General features: G+C 43.1%; 1 protein-coding gene across 1 annotated transcript in view; it reads right to left on the reverse strand.

Annotated features, from left to right (window-relative positions):
- Nucleotides 1-20,552, reverse strand: part of clasp1a (cytoplasmic linker associated protein 1a) — an 89,785-nt gene that overhangs the window by 10,952 nt on the left and 58,281 nt on the right. The window contains exons 10-31 of the mRNA XM_084363029.1: nt 20,380-20,453; nt 20,052-20,144; nt 19,806-19,951; nt 19,042-19,177; nt 18,875-18,945; nt 18,324-18,383; nt 17,721-17,798; nt 17,471-17,638; nt 14,710-14,756; nt 14,247-14,417; nt 12,174-12,281; nt 11,734-11,760; nt 10,689-10,853; nt 9,226-9,330; nt 7,242-7,345; nt 6,456-6,479; nt 5,595-5,839; nt 5,242-5,305; nt 4,820-4,983; nt 4,092-4,170; nt 3,839-3,982; nt 128-280 (exon numbers count right to left, since the gene is read on the reverse strand). Of these exons, the coding sequence (XP_084219155.1) occupies nt 128-280; nt 3,839-3,982; nt 4,092-4,170; nt 4,820-4,983; nt 5,242-5,305; nt 5,595-5,839; nt 6,456-6,479; nt 7,242-7,345; nt 9,226-9,330; nt 10,689-10,853; nt 11,734-11,760; nt 12,174-12,281; nt 14,247-14,417; nt 14,710-14,756; nt 17,471-17,638; nt 17,721-17,798; nt 18,324-18,383; nt 18,875-18,945; nt 19,042-19,177; nt 19,806-19,951; nt 20,052-20,144; nt 20,380-20,453 (2,426 nt within the window). The remainder of the gene's footprint in view (nt 1-127; nt 281-3,838; nt 3,983-4,091; nt 4,171-4,819; nt 4,984-5,241; nt 5,306-5,594; nt 5,840-6,455; nt 6,480-7,241; nt 7,346-9,225; nt 9,331-10,688; nt 10,854-11,733; nt 11,761-12,173; nt 12,282-14,246; nt 14,418-14,709; nt 14,757-17,470; nt 17,639-17,720; nt 17,799-18,323; nt 18,384-18,874; nt 18,946-19,041; nt 19,178-19,805; nt 19,952-20,051; nt 20,145-20,379; nt 20,454-20,552) is intronic.

The raw sequence follows: 20,552 nt of genomic DNA on the forward strand, positions 1-20,552 counted from the left end.
TGATGGAGTTCAGCTAAATCGGGTTTTTGTATGAATGACAAATACAACTAATCCCCCCTTTCGACCAAAGCGAACTAAGTGCTGGTTCTGGGCTGGTTCCGAGTTGGAAATGTGTCCTTTGACTTACGACGCTGCTGCTGCTGGTGTTGCTGGAGTTCTTCAGGTGGTTGTGCAGCAGTTTGGTGGCTCCGTCCTGGAAGGTTTTGGGCAGAGCTCCCAGCAGCATGGTGAACTCGGGGGTGTTGAGCTCAAACAGAGAGATCAGCACCACCTGGGCCGCCTGGAGGTACGAGTGGCAGGTTATGATGGAGGACACAACGGCTTAGAAAGAGTAGAAGGTTTCCCTGGTTTCAGAAGTACTTTGACCAACAGCCTTTTAATCACAGTGATTTTAACATATAAAAACAGATAGTACAGGTTGTAGAGGATCCAATCCAGAACTTTAATAAAGGTCAAAACAATTCTGAAACAACAGAAACCCACATTTCACCTCCACAGTGCACTTCTTGGTAGAATAACGATGCATTAAGCCTGTAGAAAGAAACTGTTAAAAGGTGAGTGTTCAAAGCTGCATTCAGTGGAAAAACTAATGAAGTTCACAACTCTTCAAGGACTCTGCTGCTTTATCAGTGCTGCAACATGCAAGTGAGTAAAGATCAAACCTGAAGGGGGCTGTGGACGGTACTGCTGCAGAGTAGAGGTTGATATAATGTCACCGAGGTGATGATTTGGTTTATCAGAGGGAATTAAACTGGACTAAAGAAAGAGACTAGACCCAAAATTGCTTTGAAATGTTTAAATCTATGAGACATTTTTGTGATATAAGCTCCAGTAACTCGTTAACCTTCAGCTGTTTTTCTTTTAATCTGAATTAATTTTCACTGCATGGCACAAAATAAGTGTTGTCTCAGTTTCCTTTTGGTGTGTATATATATTTTGAGATTGCCAAGAGTTTCCTATCATGCTCATGTCACAATGCGAGTCAGTCAGTTAGCTTTATGCTCCAGTGAGCCACGTTCAGGTCTATATTTGTTTACATTTAGGTGAATCTGCACCGTGGATAGTCTTCTTCTTTAGCTACGAGCAGATCTTCATTCATGTAAAGAAGAATATACTGACAACTATCATCTTGATTTACTTTCATACATAGAAAAAGTTAATTTAATGATTATGAAGCAGACTTTGAGGTTAAAAACATCTGTTTTATGTCATTCCCGAATGGATATATGGATGTTTTTTTTTACCGGCTGAAAATCATGAAAACAAGGGTCTCCAATGTTTGTCAGGTCCAGGACCCGTTAGTTGAAAGACAGATGAAGCAGAGATGCCCTACTACATATACAGTATAAGATTGTGTTGCATATTAAACTGGGCCTACAATAATATTTAGGCAGTTGTGGCACGGTTAATGTCAGGCTCATTAGCCTCACCCTCTGCAGTTTCTTGAGTGGCTCCTGAAGTGGAGGGTCTGTCAGGGTCTCCGGCTCGATAAGTTACAAAACAATCACAACACTCTGGACAATAATACAGATAACTGGCCACAGTTTCAATAATGCATAGTTAGCTGACTAGTTCGTAGTTGTGGTGCCTTACAGCGATTTAGCGTAGGGTTAGGTCAGCTTGGTCACATAAGAAGTCTCTTGATACAAATACCGGCTTATTAAATAGATCAAACCCAAAATACTGGTGTGAGAAATTGTGTTCGATTAACACAAAGGTAGTTTGTGATTTTAAAAATGTAAAAAAGACCTTCGATACAAGCTGATATTATTACATTTTAGCTGTTTAGTCGCCTCCGAGGGTCATTATTTTGTGTTATTTTGTTTATTATTCAAGTAACTTGGTGTTTACTTGATGTTCTTGTAGCCCTAATGTTGCCTACAAACACTTCTCTAATGAAATACTTCCAACAAATTTCACGTAATACTGATAATCAATTGTTAAATCAGCCAAGTATTGATTAAGAAATTGCTTAAATACTTTTACTCGGCACTATACATACGGTCATAACACTATTTTACAGGTCTGAGCTAAACTACGTATTGAATCTCTCTTCTCTACGATAATAAATGTTAACAGCATGCAGGTATGCAGGTGGATGAGAGGTTGTTAAGGTGAGTCAGACAAACACAATGTGTTAGGCACACAGTAGTAACACAACAGCATTCCTATCGATGTTGAGCATTAAAACTGACTTAGAAGTCCATTCAAACAAAGCAACAAGCTGTCATTTGTAAAAAATAAACACAAAGATTGAACCGAAGTCTTTTCTGGTTGCACAACAAGCTTCATCTAACTGGTGAGTCGTCGATTTGCAAGGCACAGACTGATTTTTAGGTTGTTACAGCAAAACAGCGTAAAATGGTAGAGGTGAGTGAGAGATGCCACGCTTGAGTTTTCTCTGTCTCGAAGGTGTTGGTTAGGCACCGGGCAGGCGGGGCATTGCGTGCTCATCGTGTCGTGTTGTGATTGGCTGTCGGAGCGGGCTCTACCTGCTTACACCTTTCTTCCTGGTTGCCCTCAGCGGACAGTAAGGCTGCGGTGCTGGACCTGCCAGCTAGCTCCTCGCTCACCCAGTTATGAAGGGTCTGGGGCACAGTGGCAAGGCAGAAGGGGCGTTACATCAAGACACAGGTCGTCCACCATTACACATGGAGGAACGTTCACAACAACCAGCACAAATCCTCCCAGATATCGGACATTTATAGTCATGAAACAAACTGAAGTGACAATCGCTTCAAATCTATCCTCTTGGATTTATCAGGCCCTGATTTGAAAACTGAGTGATTTTGAGGAACAGCAGTGGAAAAACAAACAGAAGTGGACACAGAGGCAGAACATGTGACGTTCATCAGACGGGGGGGGGATAATGGACCGTCGACCCAAGGCCATCCACACACGGAGAGTGCCTGTTATCAAAGTTTACAACTGCTGCTGAACAAACACTGAAGGCTGAAGAATTCAGATGAGAAAAAAAGTGTTGAGGAATACAAGATGCGGCTGTCTGTCGACCGTATCCTGATTAACTGTCCAGTGAAAATGTCCAGACAAATATATATTCAAAACTCTCCTGATAACCTACATCTGATTTCTCACTACTGTTTATAACTTCATGTTAAATAAGTGTCCAAGCAGTTAGCTTTGCAATGAGCTTGCTCGCAAAATTGTTATGTAATTATAGTAGTTTAGTATAGAAATAAATTCCTTTGCAGATTACATGTAACTACTGAGGTCCAGTCCACGCACACAGGTATTTTTGGAAATATTTGACAACACCTGAACATGCATATCTTGTGGACATTCATGTACACTTGAGCATACATGTGCTTTGGTAAACAGGAAGCAGACTGTTTACTCTGGTTGGTTACTTAGTTACAGAAAATACTATGAACAAGGCAGAGAAACATCGCCGCTCTTCACAGACTCTTCTTGGAGGCAAAACACTGTGAGAAGCTGTTTTTTTCCATCATTGCGTTATCAATGTCCGCTAAACAATAAAACATTACTCTACAAACTCAAATACTCAATGCAAATCATGTTCAGACGTCCCTAGTTTCTGCCCGTCCAAACGTAAAACACTAAAGTTTGAGTTTTTTAATAGCTTCACCCTGGAAGGAGTTTTACAAAATGCCGTTTACGTGTTTATTGGTGGTCAAAACACAAAGAAAAAGCTTTGTTTTGAAACAGAAAAGTAATGAAAAGGTGTGATTGTTACATTACTTTGATGAAGTAATTAAAACATCTACATTACTTACTACATTTTAACTGGGTAACGAGTAATCTCTCACCTATTACAGTACAAAAGGTAACCTTCCCAACACTACCAATCCGGGCCTACCTTCCTGACATCAGAGCTTTTGGGTTCAGTGGTCCAGGTGATGATGCGAGACACGGCCAGGCGCGTCTCGCTGGAGTTTACAAAGTCCGTCGGGTCCATCTGTCGAGCCAGATGCTCGATGTACTTCAAAATGGCCACCTTCACCTAAAGAGAGGACAACAGTCGTCAGCTACACGTTCTTACGATGCATCATCACACCGACCAATCAGAATCATCCTGCCGATAAAAAAATCACTCTCTTGTTTTACTTTACCTTGAGATTGGGCGTCTGAGTCTGATCGACGATGAACCTCATCAGGATGTTGAACTGTTGGTCGAATGGGAACGACTCCCTGAAAAACAAAGAAATGACACGTTTCAACCTTTTCACTGATGTTACACTGCTACACTGGAGGAAGCTTAGATAGATAAAGCTGATCACTAGCTGAGAGTCTTAGGAAGTAACGTGTCTTTCAAACAGAGACTGCAAACTTGTGTTGTCCGAATAATCGGAAAAATTAGCTCATCCGGCCTAATCCAAGTCTCAAGAAGCCCCAAGATCCCAAACTGATTTGAAAAGACGTTATTCACACCCTTTTTTTAAATGAAACCTTCATGTAGCTGTTAAGCTAAAAGCGTTAGGGTGCCCCCTGTATGAAGTGCGTAAATACAGTTTTTTAAAATCAATTTGTGATCTCGGGGCTTCCAGAGACTTGAGTCACGTCTGATGAGCTGTACGGAGACATTTTATGTTATTTTCGGTTGTTTGTATACATTTTAAAACAAGTCTCCAGCTACTTCAGTTATTTAGGAGAATGCTGCAGCGCTGTTTAACTGTGAAGCTCCAGAAATGTTTTGTGGACTACGAAACTTCACGTGACTTTTCTCCGGCATTCGTCACTTTTGGTTGAATTGTTCCTTAAATTAAATACATAGATTAATGGTAAACTAATGTCCAATAGAGTCTAATCTAATCAGCCGTGCCTGGATCACTGTTCACACCTTGTGATATCCAGGGCCTTCTGGACTTTGGCCTGGACGGAGCCCAGCAGATCTGCCCCCATCTTCTTCAGCAGCTGAGTGAGCAGGACGAAGAGCCAGTCCTGCAGGTCCTCCCTGTGTACCGTGATGAAGTCCACAAGAGTCTCCAGGAACATGCTGAACACCTGAAGAGCACAGTTCAAACCATTACTACAAAACACTGCGTCATTTATCTTCAATAAGATCAAACAGTCAGATTTATGTTGATGCCTTTAGTAATAAATAAAAAACACACTTACTCTCTGTTGTTAAATCCACAGCAAGGCAGACCATGCAACAAGAGACGCTATTAGTTTCAAGTCAGCGTCATCATTTACTGTTTTATTTCGTATAACATGCTTTTAAACTAAAGTCATCATTCAGTTAACACAGGTCATCGTTACCTTGCTGTGTGGATCTGCAAACATCCTTGTGAAGATCTCACAGAGTCTCTTCAGCTCCACTCGGCTGCAGTGAAAGAAAAGAAACAGGAAGTGAGTAAAGTGGGGCGGGGGGAGCAGTATGTACATGACATGGCCGCCAACTCGGCACAGAAAAGGTACAAATAATCTTTTAAATAGACAAACATCATACGTGTGATTCATGACACAATTCAAACAGGATCAAAACATTATGCATCGCTCTTCATTCACTACTATACATATTTTTTCCCAAATAAGGTCCCATGAGTGAAACTGGAAGGGGCGTCTCTTTGGCAACACAGAGGACCACAGCTCTCATTTCCACTCGCTCTCACCTCAGTATCCTTTGGCTCTTGAGGAGGTTCTGCAGGCCCAGCAGACCCTCCTTCCTCTCTGACCAGTTGGAGCTGGCACAGTGGTTCAGGATCTCCGCCACGTCCTCCGTCTGCCGCAGGTAATGGGGGATGCCTCCGTTCCTCGAGCCGTACGAGCGCTCTGAGCAGGCGCTGGACGCGTCGCTGTTGGCGTCGTCGTCGGAGTACATCCCCGGGGATTCGTACCTCCGCCTCAGTGGCTTCCTCTGCGGGAGGAGGATGAAGGAGATGTAAGACTAAATGTTTAACAAGCTCTGCAGAAAAAAATGACTAAACTCAGCCATGAGGGAAGAATCTTTGACACAAGGTCGAGGCCGGTTGCATCAGGCAGCCATGCAGATTTCTCAACTACTGTGTATTCAAATATCATTCGGTTACTTTTAATTTTAAGGGCATATTTCAGTTCTTCAGTTACAGATTAAACACACTTTCTTTGGTTTTAAATAAACATGAAAAGCCAGTCGAGCAGTGCCACGTGTAAGCAAAGGTGTTGACTACGAATGCAATGCACTTCAAACACTAGAGCCAATTAAATCTCATGATGAACATGTGAATAATGAGGTTCAACATATTAATATCACAATGTGAAAAAAAAAAAAAGCTTTGCTGGGGGACCAGAGATGCACACAACTGGGATGCGATGGACGTAAACATTCACGGTTAAATTAATCAAAACATAAATAAATACATTAATAAAATAAAATGCGTTGTGGTGGAGGGGCGTCATGAGCCAATATAATGAGGCGAAGCTGCATTATAGCTCTCTAAACTTGATTAGTGCGTGATGGCGTGGAGATACGAAACAGTAAAAGGACCAACTACCTTATTCCTGGAGTCTCCTAATAGCTGAAATGGTAACAAAACAACCAAGAGGGAAAGAGGAGAGAGGGAAGGTTTAAAGTGGGAACAAAGAACAAGAACAGTCCGTCTGCAAAAGAGGACAAAACCAGACATTTCACATTTTAACTGATGTGTCAGAACGGTTGAGATACTCTCGATAAAAGGTCGGAATAAAGGTTTTGATTCAAGATGTTATAATCGAGGAAGTGAGACTGTAATCCTACAGAAGATGACTACGTTTTGTTCACTCAGCTTCTTGAAAAGAGATTAAAAGTCTGAAAAACTTTGACTCAGAACAATAATACAAATTGTGGGGAATGGTTAGATGACACCAGTAAAATCTTGAAATGTCAACTGAGCTCGTAAAACTTTGTGGTACAGATCTAACAGATGCGACGACTCTGGACTTCCGTCAGTCCCGTCGTCCTCTGTCGCTTGTATCAATCTTTTATTGAGAGCCTCTTGTGTTTTCCATTTATGGTGTTTTAGCAAAGTCAAGAACTCTCACAGCGTTCACCAAATAACATTTAACACATTTAGAGCTCTTTTAGTAACGGTGTTTCCCACATATAGTCTATAGTCGGCCAAGTATATTAGCCAAAAGTCGCCGTCTGCAATCGATTATATCGGACTGAATCTACCCTCAGGTTTACGTCGCAGTGCCCTGCAGAGGTACACAGTGGGAGATGTTTTATATCCTTCCTGTAAACGCACTGATTGTGATGCAACCCTGTCTTTCCTGCAGGCAATCATTCTGCACTGACTTACCAGAGCATCAGCAACTGCTGCCTCCACCTCCGTGCCGGTGTTAAGGACCCTCATGGCGTTGACCGACGCAGAGATTCTCGCTTGGTGAATCAAACCGTATCGGTCTAGACAGGAATTGGGAAAAGAAACAAGGTAAAAGTGAGTGAAGAATAGCGATAAACTATAGGTGGCCGGTGTAACTCACCTGATTGGACAGAAGCAAAGGAGGCTTTTCTTACTGTTTCTTTTGGACACATTTGAATATAAAGTAAAATACTGAAAATGAATGAGCCGAAAAGGTCTCGAGAGGGGAAAAGTCTCAAGTCTCCAACCACCAAAAGCAAAATGAAAAGATGATACAGGAGGAAAACCCAAATAAATGATGATGACCAAGCTCGTAAAAACGTAAAAGCACAGGCATGAATTGAAGCCATTTCCTTCAGAGATGGTGATGAGGATATAAAACAGATGCACCAAGAATACAAAATAAAAATAAAACAACGGAGGCACAATTCACAAAATTCTACAGATGACAAGTGGAAAATAAGTAAAAGTTGTCTGTAGATCACAATTCCACAAAATTGAAAACTCAAAGTGATGACAACCAGATGACAAAATGTTTCCCTGTACATGCTAAACAAAAACAACTTGTCCTTCTTACCTTTCCTGTTTGCTTAAACACTGAATAAAAAGCTCAAAAATACTCTAAAGTCATGGAAAGATGGATTCTGCCTGCAGTCACATCACTAAACACAACTACTGACGCATGCTGGTTCAGTTCTGCCTCTAACAGGGTGGGAATTTGTCGGAGGGGGGCGGCGGGGTGAACCGAGAGGGACCGGGAGGTCTGGGCATGCAGGTCACCTGACTGGCTGTGGGGGTCGGCTGTGGAGAGAGCGCTGGTTGAACGGGAGTGACGTCGGGAGGCTGCAGGGGACAGTAGAGGTGGGCCACATCCGGACCAGGGGGTTAGTGACAGACAGGACAGCTGGTAAGACTCAGGAGCCATTTTCACACTGCGGCACCGACCCAGATATCGCTCATTTCATTTTGTGTGGACTGATTTTTACACAAACGTTTGACTTGCAGGGATAGGTGTGTTTCTGATGTGTCAAACATCACTGCATGTTGATATTAGAGCCCGACCGATATCCAGTTTTTGGGGCTGAGACTAAAATTAGCGAGTAAAAAATGTTGACATCAGCTGACATTCACACATTTTTGCAGTGAACCCTCACATGTGGTTATCAAACACTTTGGAAACAGTTTTCTGCACTGTGTTCTTTAAAATTAATTATTTAAATCGGCTCATATTCATACCATATACACCGATACCAGTTTATCTGTGAGCCAATATCAGTTGATAATATCAGCCAACCGATTTATTGGTCGGGCTCTACTTTATTAATCTCTTTTGACTGATTTAAGTGATTATGATGTAGCTTTACTTTGACTTTATAGAGATTCTAGTTTTGCAGCATGAAAAAGGTCACATCGAGATGAATTACATTTGGATATACAGGTACAGTACATCATACGGTCCCAATACTCCCCAAAAATTGGGACTCTTTTTAAAAATTAAAAATAAAAAATAAAACAGCTTGCTGTTTCCGTCGCTGCTACGTCGTCCTCTGTGTCATCCACAATCTAATAATGGCACTTATACTTCAAATCATGACATCTGTACACAGATTCATTCAGAAAAAAATCAAACCGTCCAAAATAAATGAACTACATTTGAAGATATACTTTATCATCATTTATACCATCTTTAAAAAAAGCACAACAAAACAATGAAAAACAAACTCCTGACAAAACCCAGACGAGGAAAAGTTGTATCAGAGTCAGTGCATGCACAGAGAGAGACAGGCGGATGCAGCATCATGGCCATAAGACAACACCAACAACAGGAGGGAGGCTCGTGTTAGCATCTGGTAAAGACTATCCGTTCAGGACTCTCACTGGGAGAGGAAGTCCAGACGGCTTTTAGCTCAGCGGTACTCACCGAGAGGAGTGAAGCCCCGAGCGGGGCTGGTGTCGCGGCTGCTCTCGCGACTGGTGTCGCGACTGCAACCCTGACTCATGCTGGGACGGGGAATGCGGCTCCGGGCTAGCGTGCGGTAGGGAAGAGCAGCAGGAAGAAGAGCTTTACCACACAGGCTGGCTGTCAGGACAACAAGTTAGGTGGGAATGTCAGTGAGCATTCATGGGAGCAACGTGGGTCAGAAATGAGGCAGAGAAGAGGAGGAGAGGTTATGAGAGTGTTGGATGAAACAAACATCAAACTGGTGAATTTGCTGTTCTTAAATCTTTTCTTGTACGAGATCAAAGATCATGTAAGGTTTCATTTTCATTCAGGACGCAAAATGTGCTCAGTTAATTTCACATCTTGATCATTTTTGTGATCAAACGCCCAAACAAATGTTTTGGGGATCCTGTAAGTGCTCGTTCAGATCTTGGTCTGGACAAAAATGACTGACTGACAAACCATAACGACTGCCATCATCATCCAGGAGCCCTGTTTAAACTGGGCCAAAATATAAAGGGAAAAAAGATGATAAGACTATGAAGAAGAAATGAAAGAGAAGAGGAGAAAGTTTCAAAACAGAAAGAAGCAGCAGCAAAACGATGTGTGAGTGAGTCGGTCAAACAGCAAACTGCTAGTAAAGGTTAGACTGGAGCAACTCAAGCTTCTGTTAACGTGTGAAACCCGTAAAATACAAAAAAATAAAAATAAAACAGGATTTAAGGGACATTTAGATACTTAGATATTAAGAAAGTAGCACAAACAAACCTGTGAACTGAGCAAAACTGCAATTAACAGAAGTATTCAACATTTCTTCTCTTCAATGACAGTAAAAGATACAAAAAGCAGCCAGTCCATTAAAGAAAACCATCAGTCAAACTCTGACAACAGAGGGAAAGGAAGCTGAATCAGACTATCAGGACAGAGTGACTCTGCCTCACATCTACATCAACCTACAGATCAGATTTCTGTCGTAAGCAAACCACGCTATTGAACCCTAATGGTGATGACTAACAAACAGGAACAATTTAAGTAGTTTCAACCTCAGTTTCATGTAAGAAGAAGATAATTTTAACTGTCGGCTACAGATGTTTTCATGCCGACAAGTACAACACCAATAAACACGGCTCAAATGTTTAGCTGGAGACAAAAACTATCCATGAAGTGTGAAAGTTTTCATCATGATGAAATACAACTAGCAGCAAGTACAGACACGGTTATCTTTGTCATCTGTTTCAAAGGACGAAACAGAAACACAAAGGTTATCTCTTTATCAGGAGGTGAAGATAGAAAAGTGTGTGATAACCTCCATAAGAAATGTGAGTGATAACCTCCATCACTGATCAGTACACACCACACGGACTGAAGTCCTGCAGGACTACAGGAGCTGGTTACTAAAGATCATCTCGTGTGAGCACTGTGAGCCGGAGCTCCGGTCTTACCGAGGCCCAGTCGGCTGGGGCTGGTCTCGCGGCTGCAGCCCTGGCTGCGAGGGATCCTGCTGCGCTTGTCTGCCGGCGTGGTGGAGGCCGACACCGTGGCTCGAGGGATCCGGCCGTAGCTGCTGTGGCCGAGCAGCTTGCCCGGAGAGCTGGAGCGACTGCCGGCTGTCGGGAGAGAGAAGAGAAGCGAACACGAGCGCCGTGGTTAGACAATACTCAGAGTGGATGAGACACTGGGGGTCAGGGAGTGGTACAAACTTTAAAGGTCCCATATTTTGTCTGTTTTGGATGTCTACTAGAAAATGTTCACATGCTTTAAACGTTATTTGTCATCATACTGTTGATTGCTGCACTCCTGATTTCTGGGTTTCAGGACTCTTGCAGGACTTTATTTATACAGTATAGCAGCTACACCTGCTTTATAATCAGAAAAGAAAAGGAAATCTCACTTTCTACAATATGAGACCTTTACTAACATGCTCTAAAACAAGCTCTGTGTCAGTGACAGTGCAGCAACATAAAAGGCAACAGTATAATAGTTTTATTCTATTTGTATTAATCTCCGTGTGGAGGATAAACCTTTCCTTTGTGTTTTATGAATTCAGTTGTATTTGAAGGTGTATTTCAGTGATACAACACAGGTGGAGGCAAACAAAACTTCACAGGAAATTAAATTCGATTCTGAATGAACAAATACAGATGTGACAGCATAGACACACACGGGGTGAAGGGGGGGAGCCGGATCCACAATCTAAGTGGGGAAGACATTTACTGTTGCACCAGTCACCAATGGGAACAAACAACTCTTAAACAGTGAAAACAAAGACTACAAAAGACAACAAAATGGCTGACGGTAAACATCTCCGACTCCAACAGCTTCTCAAACTGCGGGGGGGGAAATAAAAATATGAACGTGACGAGTGGAGCATGCTGCTAAACAAACGTGGAGGGCTAAAAGAAAGACGTGCAAAGCTCTGTGTGCTACAGGGGACGGTGCTGAGGGATGAGGCGTCTGCCTTGTGATTGGATGAAGCTGAGGCCTTACCACTGATGGGATTGGCTGATCTGGATCCTGGGTGATGGAAGCAATAGGCAGGACAGGGTGGAGATCGAGAACGGTCAAAATGAGACAGAAGGGGGTTATGTTTTATTGAGTTTACCCAGCATGCACTCTCGGACGGCTGTGGACATGTTATCTCAAGAATATACAGAAACAGACGCGCACGCTCGTATACTTAGAAACACATGCATGTATTTGCACAAATGCACAAGATTTGTGAGAGACTGGAGGTTGTTTTCAGGGTGCTGTAGCGCATGAGAAACATCACACACACAGGAGTATGATCTCAAAGCTGATGCAGACAAAGATCATACTGAAACATGAGCGTGACAGATTGGTGACACTCAAAGCTGTGTGATGCTGAACGTGTGAGGAGATTCTGACTCTGCTCAGTGTCACCGTATGAGTGTGGTGTGTATACATACGCTGGGACTGGGAGACAACTTTGGCACGACTGCGCCCCCTACTGTCCACCACCGAGGTACTGGCCCCGCCCACGCTGCCCGAGCTCTGTCTCCTGGTACGAACGCGACCTGGACGACAAGGAGAGGAGGAGGAGGAGGAGAGAGAGGCAGCGGGAGGTTAATCCACATGAATGACTTTGTGCGTGTTCACCCCAACCCTGGACAGAGATGCTGGAGGAGAAAAAAGTCTGGGGAGACAGAATGAAGAAGACCTGGATGAGGGGAAGGAGCCCCCCCTGAAAAACACACAGGAGGGAAACAGACAAACCTGGGTCCGTTAGACTTTGCAAATAATTCTCAGCTTGTGCTTTAACCTCGAAGTTCAATATGGTGTGAAATACTTTTGTGCCTTAATGTGCTAAAACAAACCATAAGAAATATTGGCAAACTGTTTGACCCAGGTCTGGAGAAAGACAAACAAACGTTGAATATCACTGAATAGATGCTACGCTTGAGAAAGAACCTGCAAACGTAAAAAAAAAAACCACTGACAGCTTCATCTTCAAAAAAAACTGTTAGCCTTCCTAATTCAAGACAATGAGCACTGCTAGCATCAAGCTGGAAGGCTAGTTTTGACTAGAGGAGCCTGAAAACCGGCAACTTGTTTAGTTTAGTTTTGATTATGATTACATTTGCTATCATAGCATACAGAAGCATTTTCATTCGTATTTAATTCAACACAACGATGTGTCTAATTCAGAATATAACTGATTAAGACTTTTTAAGTTTAAAGTCCTCTCACGAGGTATACGATCTGTTTCCGGCTCGTTTGTGATGACAAAGGGAAAATAAAAATAGAAAGTCAAACTCGTCCTCTGGCTATGTGAGAGGAGTTAATTGCCTGTTTTACAAAAACCTGCGTAGACACACTAATTTTGCTCTGGTAGAACAAGAAAAAGGTTTCTGTAGTACAAAACGTGACATCACAAAACAGATGGTATGGTTAAATTTCATGCTACATTGGATACACAACACAACAGTCCGAGACTTTGAGGCTGCGGTGCACCGACTGTTAGGGTGGTGCATCAATTTCTGTGAAGCAAGAAGGGAAGAAGCAAACGACCTTCTCTCAACGCGATCCTACGGTACGAAACTTTGTTCGCTGTGTACGTAACACAGACGATGGACTCGGTTGTCAGGGTTACAGTCAAGAGGAGGAAATCCATGCAGACAGTCCATGCAGAGATCCACATAAGTAACGACCACTTGGGGGGGATAAAGAGAGGAAGAAGAGGGCACAGATGAAGAGAGGAAGGATGTAAAACGTGTAGCCCGTGACAGCTGACAAGAAAGACACACTCGTACACTTTCTTTCTTCTCACACACACACACACAGACACACAAGTCTTACCATCACTTTTACCAGGAGTGCCATCTTTTTGGGCATTTAAGAAAGGCGGTGCAGCAGCGAGTGGGAGGAGAGGTATAGAGGAAGACATTAGTAGCAATTGAAAGCAGGAACAGGAGTGAGTGGATAAGCAAGGGGCCTCATCATCATTAGTAACGGCCATTATCGAGCTGTGGGGACTCATCGGAGAAGAACAAGGGAGGGAGAGGAGCTTCTGCACGGCAAGAAGATGACAGTAAATATCTATCGGCGGTGGCTGGCTTAAACTTTCCCCATTAGCTTAAGATGTCAGTGAAAACATCTTTAGGAAAGTGTCAGGGAGGCTGCTCAGCCTCATCACATCCATTTGTCAAAAATGTCATTGTAGGATTTAAACAGTTCCTGCTGGCAGAACAGTCTAATGACGACCTCGGTGGTTGTTAATTACACCAGTCAGGCCCATAAAAGCCAGCGACTACAGGAGAAAACGTCTGATCTGGCTGAGTGAGCCTCTGAGAAAGAGAGTTTGATAACTAAGTTTTGAGTAAATCTCATCAAAGACAACATTGCAGTGTTCTTTCAGTAAATCTAGGTTAGCCTAGGTTGTATTTATGATCCAGAAACAGAGATTTCTTTCTTCGTATGTGCGATACAGAGGTTTGTGTCTCTGCGTTTAGAGGGTGAGAGGGAGATGACTGCTGGATTACCTAATGATGCGTAGGATCCTGGGGGCAGAGCAGCCGCAGAGCTGAACGGCGAGGAGGCAGGAACGGTGGACAGTCGTGACTTGGCGCTGGAGGCGGCGTTTACGTCGATGTCACTACGGGAGCGCTGCAGAGAACCAGGCGTGGTGTGCACCCTGGAGCCCACCAGCTTACCTTCAGCAGCGCAGAGATGGAGAGGAGATGGTTACTGGAGGTGGTTTATTCTGAGCACATTACTGACAACTAGGGCTGCAACTAATGATTATCTTCATTATTTTTATATCTTTTTTTTTTTTATTTAAACCAAAAATGTCGTCATTTACTGTCATTAATTACAAAGAAAGCAGCAAAATAACCGACTTCTTCACTCAGCTTATTTATTACTTAATTTCTTCTAAATCAAAGAATATTCTCCCCTCGTCACTCAGACTAAATAAAAACTAGAGCGACTCAGGAAGTGACTTACTTCTTGTTATGCTCCCTCCGATGACGCTCTTCACAGACAATGGCCGGCTAAAAACAAAAAAAAACAGGAATAGCAAGAAACTTTTTAGACTTTGTCACATTTCACCCGAATGAATCTAAAAAACAAAGAATCAGATCAAAAACTTCTTTTGTTGGATGATATATCTTCCCAGAAATATTTGCAATAAAGGATATTATTGTCATTTATTTTAAAACCATTTTATGACACTGATATAATGAACTATAATGCGAGTGCACCCTTTCAAAGCACAATAACCTTTTTCCTAATAATGTCCAGAAACTGGAGATTAAATGTGATTGACAAAAATCATTTAAATATCATAACTAATTAAACCAAATAAAATAAAGCCACATAACCAAAACAAAAAATAAAATGGACTCTGAGGCTCTATTAACAGAAATCACACTGAAATAAATATAACAAATATTTGGCACAAGGGTGTGGGCAATAATTACTTTACAGGTAATATACTGGTAATCTTGTTTTTGCCAATTTTTGTTCAGTCATGTACAAATATCAATACGCCAATAACATAGAATTAGAACAATTAAAATGAAATTACAGGTGCTGGTCAACGAATTAGAATAATTTGAAATAGTGCAATCATTAAATTCTTTGAATGCATTTTTTGTGCAGAAAGCAAATCAGGTGTTCACCGCACCTGTCCTACTCGTTAGACTAATCACAGAACTCGTTACCTGTAAAAAATTTGCTCAGCTGAGCTTTCCAAAAGGCCCATTTAGGCCATTTAACTGTGACACTGTTGTTTTATTGAATTAGAATAATGGAGAAACCGTTTCATTGAATTAGAATAATTTTTATTATAATTACAATCATCACTTCCTCAGTATTTTGTGGCTGCCCCCTTGGCTTGTATGACTGCCTGAAGTCTCCGCGGCATCGATTTGACCAGCTTGTCGCAAGTTTCCGCACTCACAGCTTCCCAGGCAGTGGCGATGTTCTGCTTCAGTTGGTCCAGCGTAGTAGGCTTTCTGTCGCGAATTTTCCGCTTGACGATGGCCCAAAGGTTTTCAATGACATTGAGGTCAGGCGAGTTGGCCGGCCATGCCAAAACTTCAAGCTGTTTTTTAGTGAACCAATCTTTGGTCGACTTTGCCGCATGAGCCGGTGCAAGATCCTGTTGAAATATGAAGTCTTCTTCGCCGAACTGTTCCTCAACAGTCGGAATCAGGAACGTTTCCAGAACATCTTGATATACGGCAGCATTGACAGTCTTCTTGAGGAAGCTAGTCTCGCGAGTCTCCCTACACCTCGAGCGGACATGCATCCCCAGACCATAACGCTCTGGGGAAACTTGACGGATCTTTTCATGCACTCGTGGTTGTAGGTTTCGCCACCACGACGCCAGACACGAGGACCTTGGTCACCGAAGGAGATGCAGAAGCGTGATTCGTCACTGAAGACCACTTTCTGCCAGTCTTCAGCAGTCCACTCGACGTGTTCTTTGGCCCACTTCAGCCGTTTCTCCATTTGTTTCTTGTTCAGCATCGGTTTTACTGCTGGAACGCGAGATTTGAAGCCGAGATCGCGCAGACGACGGTAAGTGGTTGATCTGGAGACGTCAGCGCCGGTCTGCTTGTTCCACAAGTCGGTGAGCTCGGAAGTGGACTTGAACCGGTTGCTGACTGCGATCTTTCTCAGCTGCTTGTTGTCGCGAGCAGAAGTTTTTCGGACGCCGGAACAGTTGGTGCGCTTGCTGCAGTTTTTCTTGAGAGCTTTGCAGACGGAAGACTGGCTGATGCCGAGCTGCTCAGCAATTTTAGTTTGGGTCAAGCCTTGTTGGCGAAGGGCTTGAATTTGAGCCACTATTCCGGTTGAGAGGTCGCGCTGCTTACCCATGATTGATTTTACAACTTAGAAATTCTACTCAACCCTGACTTTATACTGCACAGTGAACACTCTTCACAGAAAACAAAAATTCGAGCATTTATTCTAATTCAATGGAACGGTTTCTCCATTATTCTAATTCAATAAAACAACAGTGTCACAGTTAAATGGCCTAAATGGGCCTTTTGGAAAGCTCAGCTGAGCAAATTTTTTACAGGTAACGAGTTCTGTGATTAGTCTAACGAGTAGGACAGGTGCGGTGAACACCTGATTTGCTTTCTGCACAAAAAATGCATTCAAAGAATTTAATGATTGCACTATTTCAAATTATTCTAATTCGTTGACCAGCACCTGTACATATATATTTGTGAATTGTATGAAGTGACTGTATCAGAGAGCACTTTGGATAAAAACAGTGGTTACAGATGGACCGTGTGCAGTAGATTTCCTAGAGCTCCAGTTATTTAGCTGCTGGTTAAGACGTGATTAGCATCAGATTGGAAACACAGCTTCCTGTGAGACATTAAAAAATGAGCTCACCCCCTAAAACAAAGACACACACCCCACCCACACACACACACACACACACACTCACGACCACAACAGCTGCAGTCCTGATGGATTCAGTATGAGGTCATTAGCCAACACGCTCCATAGGGAATCTATAAACTGGCTAAATTATGTCAATCGATCCACGAGTGTGCACGAGCGCTCGGCCGTCTGCTGCCCAGCTGATTATAATCACCAGTGTTTTTACAATCATATTCAACAAGACAGATGCATTAGTGGTTTCCGCCAATCAATTACTGCACACAGATGTGAGAAAAGAACGAGATGAAGATGGAACAAAAGGAAAAGCGATGGAGAACAGAGGGATCGTCACGGCTCTTACTTAAGACTCTCCTGGGAAGACGAGGAGGAGCGGTCCGACTGTGGTAGAGACACGATGCTGTCAGAGCTCCTCAGGTGAGACTGGAGGGCCTTCTGATAGGTGGACTCCAGCGCCTGGAACAGGTGCTCTGCCTCACGACTGTAGTGACCGTGGAAACCCCAATAGCACCTGTGGGTGAGGGCGAGGAACGTCAGAAGATGAGATGATTCAGCACAAGAGATAAAAAGAAGTCTGTTGGGCTGACACTTACTTTCTGGCGATGGATCTGGCCTCAGAGTCGGCGTCGTGGATGCCTTTCTTGATGGTCTCGGTCAGAACGGCCACGTGTCTGGGGTAGTAAGGGAACATGGTGAGAAGGTCACAAGCAGTTAAAACCAGGAAGTTAAAGCAGACGTCTCCTGTAAGCTTAAAATAAAACTCCTGCAGTGTATCTTCCTTCTTCCTCTCTGCCTGCCTCTTCCAGTTTCATTCCCGCTGTGGTCCACGGGGAATGTGGCCACACACGGGGTTTTCCGCACGCTTTTTAAAGTCTCTGCCGCCGCGGTTGTCATGGTTACAGAGATGGAAAGTCGCCTTATAGCTGGGGGTCTTCTCGATGATGACGGCTCTCTCAGGACTCATCAATTTAACGGGCTCATCAGCGGTGCATCCAGTCAACACTTTTGCTAACTCAAATGTTAGCGAGCTCAAATGCCATCATGTGAGAGGAGGAGGAAGAAGAAGAAGACGGCCGCCACAACACACATGCTGCACGTTATATCACTTTATCCATTTCACACACTTCATTCACACTTTGACAAGTGCTTTGGTGGTTCTGGAGGAAACAGCAGATTTGTTTTATACTCAAACTTACCTTTCCAGTGTATTAGTGTGCCACTCTTGTAACATGAGGTCCAGGAACTCGTAACAGCGCCTGGAAAGTAAAACACTTCTTAAGTATGCAACACCTTGTGAACGCACAACACCTTCTGGAGGAAGCCAGTTACCGATGAGATCAGATCAGAGTTGACTTTTTAACTTTTGGGATTAAAAAGTGGATTTATCTTCACTCCTGTTTATCAACCTGACTGCAGCAGCGACCCACGGAGGTGACCTCCACTGTCGGGTGTTAATGTTCAGTAATGTTGACTTCTGATACCGATAATTGGAAAAATACTGAATATCTGCCGCCGAATATATTCTACCCCTCCTGGAAACATTTGGGGTAATCTAAGTACACAGCTCAGCAAAATATATAACAAAGGCCTGATCATTTTTAGAGATTTTAATGCAGACATGTTAGATATTATATCTGAAACAAAGGGAAAATAATAATCAAAGACTTACATGTATTTATATTACTGTATAAACAGTTTGTTGGTAATAAAACAGTGTTTGATGAGAGCAGTTTTAAGACCGTCTTACCGTCTGACTGCCACTGATTTGGACGTGCAGTTACTGGTGATGATGGGGATGAGACGTGGGTAGTGTGTGTGCTGGAAGAGAGAGAGGAAAGTCCAAAAGTTAGTTTTCATTATTTCTTCGTATCTTTTCATTCTCACATGAAGAGGATTTCGTGGTCGATGTCTCACCCTGAGGATGAGGCGAATGACGGCCATTCCAGACGTGGCCATGATTTTGGCACTGTTGGGCACGAGGTTCAGCAGTGTGGGCATGATGCTCTCCGCTCCGTGGTCAAACTTGTTACCCAGCAATGATGACAAATGTCTGACAGAGGGAAGGACACGCAAAGAGTGATGTCACAGCACATGTCACTTTCTCAAAGGGAGGCGAAAAGTGAAAGAACTTAAAAATCCACTCATATTTCTTAATTGTCTGAAGAAAATTGTAAAAAATGTCCTAATAAAGATTCAACATCTGGTCTACCTCAGCGGGTTATATGTGAGCGGCGGTGACATTACAGGGGGACGACAGGATCCACGGAGCTCCCGTCTATTCATCAACCTACTGCTCTTTCAGTGCATCTCTGCTCTGTTCCACCTCATCAGGGTTGTATTAAAGTTTGGATGACGGATGGGTTTTTTTTTGGTGTGGAGCACATGAGCAGTGCTCACGTTCATTAGCTTAAGTATGTGGAAAGAAAATATTTTAGCAGGCTGTTTTTCTGGCGTAACCTTAATCAGTTTAAGTTTGAGTTAATGTCACTGCTGCCAATCAAAGACGATCCTGGAGAGCCGACTGATCCATTAAATGATTAAACAACTGACGACCATTTTATACGTTTTTCATGATACTAGCCTGTGTATGAGAAGCATGTAGCAGAAGAAAAGCTACCAAAGTTACCTGGTGTGTGCCAAAAACATTTATAAACCTCTGTCTCTGCTCAGGATCTTACCCCAGTGTGATGCAGGATTCTCGGACCACCTGTGAGCGCAGATCTTTAGCCGACAGTTTTAAAGGAGCCTCCAGGAGACGAAGCTGCTGAGGGAAACCCTCGTACTCAGCCGCTCCGGCCAGCATGAGAGAGCGGACCTTCTTCAACTGGAGAGCAACAAGAAGAGAGACGAGAGAGAACAAAATGTTTGAGTATCTCATCACTGGATTCGTGCACTTCAACCCCGTGAGTGTGTGTGAGTCTTACCGCCACCACTCGGTGCTCCCAGTCATGTTTGTCATCAGACAGCATCTCTCTGATCTTTGACATCTGGTCCTCCAACTCTCTGTTAGAGTAGATCTGGACACAGCAAGCATAGTTTTGAATGCACTAGTTATAGGTTCAGAGGATGCTCCTAAAACAAGAATAATACCAGCATATCCCACATGTCTCAACTGGAAAATGCTACAGTAGTAGTAGTAATAGTGGAAAATGAGTGTGCATGTAAATGTTTCCATCGTCTCTCTGTCATCTTCCCTCCTGTGCTGGACTAACCACATTATAATAAAACCCAACGAGAGTTAGCTTAGCTCACCTGGACTGCGGGCACATCTTCAAACGCTTTGATGAAATCCTCTTCATCGACAGCACCGGCAGCTGCTTCTTTACCTTTGAAGAAAGAAAAAGGACAGTGTATCGTACGTGTAGTTTAACAGCACTTCAACATGTCTATAACATGATCTGAGCCAGAGCTGCAAGGTTTTAACC

The sequence above is a fragment of the Pagrus pagrus genome (assembly GCF_965226575.1).
Source record: "Pagrus pagrus genome assembly, chromosome: 9".
NCBI classification, from domain to species: Eukaryota; Metazoa; Chordata; class Actinopteri; order Spariformes; family Sparidae; genus Pagrus; species Pagrus pagrus.